This window comes from Trachurus japonicus, chromosome 9 (genome assembly GCF_045865225.1).
Source record: "Trachurus japonicus isolate A0001 chromosome 9, Traja_1.0".
Taxonomy (NCBI): Eukaryota; Metazoa; Chordata; class Actinopteri; order Carangiformes; family Carangidae; genus Trachurus; species Trachurus japonicus.
Window position 1 is genome coordinate 23,724,083 of NC_140915.1, and position 6,000 is coordinate 23,730,082.

At 39.5% G+C, this 6,000-nt stretch overlaps 1 protein-coding gene across 6 annotated transcripts in view; it reads right to left on the reverse strand.

Annotated features, from left to right (window-relative positions):
• vps13a (vacuolar protein sorting 13 homolog A) overlaps positions 1-5,525 on the reverse strand; it is a 36,307-nt gene extending 30,782 nt beyond the window's left edge. For all 6 annotated transcript variants that reach the window (XM_085786634.1, XM_085786633.1, XM_085786637.1 and 3 more), the window contains exons 1-13: positions 5,330-5,525; positions 4,451-4,494; positions 4,304-4,346; positions 4,123-4,218; positions 3,598-3,699; positions 3,125-3,234; positions 2,883-2,942; positions 2,733-2,792; positions 2,350-2,430; positions 1,839-1,896; positions 1,085-1,212; positions 832-938; positions 548-719 (exon numbers count right to left, since the gene is read on the reverse strand). In XM_085786634.1, the coding sequence (XP_085642760.1) occupies positions 548-719; positions 832-938; positions 1,085-1,212; positions 1,839-1,896; positions 2,350-2,430; positions 2,733-2,792; positions 2,883-2,942; positions 3,125-3,234; positions 3,598-3,699; positions 4,123-4,218; positions 4,304-4,346; positions 4,451-4,494; positions 5,330-5,429 (1,161 nt within the window). In that variant the 5' untranslated portion in view covers positions 5,430-5,525. The remainder of the gene's footprint in view (positions 1-547; positions 720-831; positions 939-1,084; positions 1,213-1,838; positions 1,897-2,349; positions 2,431-2,732; positions 2,793-2,882; positions 2,943-3,124; positions 3,235-3,597; positions 3,700-4,122; positions 4,219-4,303; positions 4,347-4,450; positions 4,495-5,329) is intronic.
• Positions 5,526-6,000: the final 475 nt, after the last annotated feature.

The following is a 6,000-nucleotide window of genomic DNA, read 5'->3' on the forward strand; positions in this document are numbered from 1 at the left end:
AATATCTGTATAATTAACTACTTGAATAGCATATTACCTCAACATTTAATACAAGCCAGTGAACATTATGATTTATGTCCATAATTATTAGATCATAATGATTCATGGTCACTGTAGTGAAGTAGGTATTTGCAAAGGAATAAACAAGCAGATCAACCTGCACAAGCAGCAATGTACTACTAAATTTTACCAAAAAAAAACCCAAACACAAAGTGCCAGATACATTACACTTGTACAGGTCATACTGGATGCAAAAAATAAATAGGGAGCAATGCTTTTAACTGCCTGAAACAAGTCATATTTCATGTCTACTTAGGTCTCTACTACAATTCCTTATTTCAGTTTCATTACATTACACAGATACAGAGCCAAGTTTTATCTATTTGAAATCAATGTATCATAGTACAGGAAATTAAATTGGCTGAGGGCAACAACATCTCTCACTTGACAGTGGAAGGAGATGTATTGTCTTTGGCTAACCAGGTCTCTCTGTGGTTGTGCAGCTGCAAGGTTACTACGTCTTCAGTTTGGTTTAGACCTGTCTCACCTCCAGCTGTTTGAGCAGCTCCTCGCTGGGTTTCTTGCTGGTGATTTTGGTCTTGTAGAGCTCTCTGTACCGTTTGACCGTCTGGCGGTGACGGCGAATGTGCTGCCATGACCACATATGGAGACGTGGCTTCACATTCACCTCCAGGATACCTGTGATAACATATCTCCACCTAGAATGCCGCAACATTCAAATTTGCAGTCAGCTACACAATACAACAACACATGCGCTGGTAAAATGTCGAATTCATAAGCCAGAGTCAATTGTGAATGTGTTATTCTGACCATATGTGGGTGTTCCCACGAACATGGACCATGGGCCTGTACTTCCTGTATGGCAGGTTCCGGGACATCATATCCACTGAGCCCAGCAACTCCAAGATGCTAATGTACTGGAAAGAAAGGAAGCCAGCAATTACTCAGGGGCACAGAGTACTGACAGAAGTGCTGTTATCATAACTGAGCTGAGCTGAACATCTCTCTCTCTCTCTCTCTCTCTCTCTCTCTCTCCATACTCACACCACACACACAAACATACCTGGGGTCTGTTGAGTTCAATGGCCACCTCACTAAGATTGACCATCAGGTCCACTTTAGGGGAGGAAAAGTCCACATCTGACCTGGGATTCATCCGTAGCTTAGCGTCCGCTGAGATGGGACGAAAAACTGTGGACCAGCATCAACAAATATATTGTTTAAAAACTCTAATTCAAAATGTTTTAGTTTTTATTATTTTTTGTATTTGTCCTTTATTTATCTCTCGATCAATGCCCTGGTATATATCAATGTGTGCACTTGACAGACATCAAATGTTGATGTACACCTGCTTTCCTTGTGGAAAAAAACAACAACAACAACAACTGTAATTGAGGGAATAATCATGTATGTGGTTTTGTGCTAGTGTGAGGAAAAATATCCTATAATTATGTGGGATTTCAAAGACTGTGACTATGTTTTTCTCTAGCGAGGTCAGCCATTCAAAAATCCATGAGCTAATGCACAGCTGAAAGAAAATCTGTTGAGATGTTCTGAAAATCTGGTCAAATGCGTTGGTGGTGGTGATTCAGTCTGTGTGAGTCACACATATTTTACAGGCAATGTAGTGTCAGACCAAAACTTTTCATACCAAGTGCCAAATCATATTATATACGTAAAAAATGATTCATGCTTCTCCTATAATAAGTGGCTTCAGGAGGATTTCATTAGGTCATCCAGCTTCTGGCCTTCTAGCAAGTGAGTATGTTAAATAACAGATTAGAAATATAAATCAAGAGTGACAAAAAGACACTCACTGAAGTCATGGTTGGCAGGAGGTGAGCTCTGGATTTCCATGCTGCTCTGGAGACATCGCTATATAAACACAGGAAGAGAAGCTCCATTAGCAGTGTACCTGTTAGTGTTGCTCAATATTTTCTCAAACTCTCAACATTTCCTGCTGCTTTTTCTTAAGCGCAGTTAACAACATGTGGAAGTAAACTATCACAAACTACATTTACACATATTCAACCCATTAGGGCTTCTCTAGAAAGCGCTTATGTGTGATAAAATGAATGGATAATAAAAATCGGCATTCACCTCAAAAGCTTTTGCAGGGGCCAAGAGATTTATGAAAAAGGCTTTAATGGGATTTGAGAAAAAGGCTTTCCAAATTGTCACTTTGTTACTTCTGCGTGTAAATGCAAAGTGGCCTAGACTGTTCTTTTAAACAAAGTCTAGATGTAAGAGGAATAATACATGGTATACCTACTGTAAATCCAGGCTCATAGAGACAAAGTACGAGACACTGAGAAGAGGGAGACTCACCAAGGCCTCGTCTGCACTGTGATTGGAGAAGAGTGTCGAGTTGACATTCCAGTAGGCAAACAAGCTGTCAAGACGCACCAACTGAGGAGAAGGAAAACAGGAAGGAATCAGAGGAGTGCGGCTGCTTACCATGATGACAAAGCAGCGCTGACAGAGTACAATCATTTAGCTCAGAACAACAGAAAATTTCCTAGCATAATTGCTGACAAAAACTTGTCACAGAACCAAATCAACTGGTTCCAATTCCAACAATGGTTTTCAATAAGTACATTTGAAAGTAAAACTTGCAGTTTCCGAGGGGGAGAAATAAATATGCAGTAACGTACAGTTGCTTGTGACATTTTCTGTAAGAAAACGACCAATAAAGTGGCTGAATTTTTTACCTTGAAAAAAAGCCTTGAATTCTCATCCAAGAGACTGGGATTCCAGTTCTCGTCAGCTGTCTGTGAGGTCAAACAAGCAATAAGCAATAATCACACATATATATATATTACAGTATAAAATCTGATATCAGGGACAATAAGACACATTACCTGAAGGCTGAGGTTTTTAAGTGACACTCCAAATGACAAAGGACAGTTTGGATTGGTGACCTGAAGAGAAGAAATAATAAATAAGCCTATAGACCGGTTAAGACTATATTCACTCTGCATAATTCATCTGGAGGTTTTGTGGTGTTTTGTTTACTAAGTTGTGGCAAAGAGATAAAACATCTCACAAATTAGCAAATGTAAATACAGACATGACTCAGGTGAGAGTCTGCTTGAATACTCACATCATCCTCATACCGCACATGGATGTTAGAGATCTTGACCTGCAGGTTTTTGATGACCTGGGTGACAAGTTTTTCCACAAAGGTGTCCTGTTTCTCTAACGCAGGGTTCTCTGTCAAACACAAATATGAAACACTATGAGATGTGATGTGGCCCTGAGGCTCTACTGAAGCTCTGCTTCTGGTTTGATCTGCTTGGTAATGTATGAGCCATTTACTTGACAGTATATTCTAGTGCTTATGACACGTTTGAATAACTCAGGCATGTGAAACCACAGAAAACATGAAGTTGGAAAGTTGTAGCTCAGCTGATCAACAATCAACACTCAAACTTACAAGCAACTTACCAACCAGTTTGCTGCGTCTTCTTCAGACAACCACATTTTTTCTGCTATTTGTCTCTGTGACTACACTGCTTGCTATTACACACACACAAACACACACAAGTTGCCTTGAAACCAAAGCTGAACCCTGACCTTGTTCAGCAGCCTTCAGCTTTGTCTCCTCTATCCGCTGTAGCTCCCTCTGACGAGCCTCTTGTAGCTGTTTCTCCTCTTTTTCTGCATCATACTTTATACCTGGAAGGAATGGGATCAATAAGAATGATAATTTGACTGTACATTCATTAAAACAATGAAATACACAAAAGGTTTTAGCTTGAGTTTCCTGTTTGTTCTGACAAGTACTGTACTTTAGGGTCATGAATAAATGAGGGATGCCCATTGTCTGACTTCTCTACTACACTGCGTTGTGTCTGCTTTTCACAAGAGTTATTCATCAGACTGAAACTGATATCATAGATACTTTAAAGGTTTTTGTTTTACTTTCACTAGAATACATGCAGAGCTGTTTTACTGTGTTTTTGGAATAGGAGGTTAATCCTATTTCCATTGAATTACTCTGTGTCTACTGAAATAGTGTGTGAACCAACACTTCTGTACACACTGTGTTGTTTACTATAAGTACTTTAGTATGGAGCTGGACAATGATGTTTATCTTACTTGCTGTGGGAACAATGAGCAGATAGACACCATCCAGCGTGGCCTCCACTGACTGGGTGTAGAGATTTTTCCATGGTATCTTTAGCTCCAGCCGTCCTTTTAATAGAATCACAAGATGAGAAAATGTTCTTCTGTACTTAAGGAAAGGTGGCAGATAGGAACAATGACCACGATCTCTTACCTATATGACCGGCTCTCACTTTAAAAGGAATGTCAAGCTGACTCTGCAACATACAAACAGTAAGTTATTGTAACACATATCCATCATGAACGTCAGAAATACCAGTTAACTAATTTTTGCTTACTTACGCATTTTTGTATAACTTACCAGGGCATTTTCCTTTATTTCAAGATTTGTAAGAACAGCATCACCTGTGATGACAGGATTACTTGTTAACTGATAGTTGTTACCTACATTATGATATGAGCTCTAGATTAGTTTGTTTGTTACACACAGTCAAATCTAAAGAGAAAGTCTTTGGCCTTTGGTCTATTGACTTAATTCAACACTCAGGGCAATTGATCACATATATTATTAAGACCAGTCATGACACACTCATCATTACAAGTCCCAAGAGACTGAACTGCGTATGCATGTCTGAGACTGATCGTGCACAACACGTGAAAGCCTCTTTGATCAAGTCTGTAACTAAAAGAAGGAGATACTCTGCTATAGGTTAACTCAACCTACAGTATAGTGTTCGCGCCCTGACTGAGTTTTACAAGTTGCTACATGTTTTACAACAACGGCTCTGAGCTCTGAGTCCTAATCCTCCAAATCACAGCGACAGAGCACAGGTTAGGGTTAGCCAGTCCCTCTCAGGCTTTCTGGTACGGCTTCTGAAAGGACTACTCATTAAACACAGTGGCGAGTCATGACCTGGCCGTGAGAAAGGGTGTGACCCCAAACTGCTCGCTTCTCTCAAACTTGCATGTGTGCTCTGAGCAGCGTGGCGGAACAAAAATAAGATCATATAAAAATGACTAAATCAGTCATTTACCAAGCTGATTGCTTTGTCCATAAAGTAGCAAATGGCTGCATCACATGACTCACACCGGACAGCTAAACTAGACCTTAGGACAGATAAAGTGACACTGACAGCTGAGCGAGTCTCTCACAAACCCGGTGGCTAACGTCTGTTAGCATTAGCTCGCTAGCTTTGCGGACGAGCTGGTCCAATAAAACAACCAACACAAGTTCAGTTACCTCCCCATATGCCGAGCTGCAGCTGGGAGCTGTCGAGATTGACAACATAGTCCCCCAAAAACCGGTTCAGGACGTCGACCACCAAGCTTTCGAAGACCATTTTGGCGTTTCTCTCATCTATCTGTCACCATGTTTACATTCTGGGGACTCGTTTGCCACAACGTCAGATTAGGACGTCCCACGGTGGGCGGCTCTATGACGTCATGTCGTACACGCAATAGGTTTTTTTTCTCTAAATTTTGGTTAAAATTTGTAGGCAAATAATAAAGCCGACTTATACTGGAGTTTCATTGAACGATATTACGAGATTCCTGATAATAATATAAATTAATAATAATAATAATAATAAAATTAAAAAGAATAGAATAGAAAATTACTTATTAGTTATTATTAATACTACTACTACTACTACTACTACTACTACTAATAATAATAATAATAATAATAATACTATCTTTAAATAGATGTAGGCTATATATTATTCCATTTGATTATCTTATGTAAATTAAATCATATTACTTACATATTAACTATTATTACTCACCCGTGAAACCAAACATTACATTGGGCCATTGGTACTTACTACTGGGTACTACTCATGGATCTGTTATAATTCATCTGCTACTTGCCATCGGTAACTCTAACCCGGAAGTTAGCAACACACCTTACAA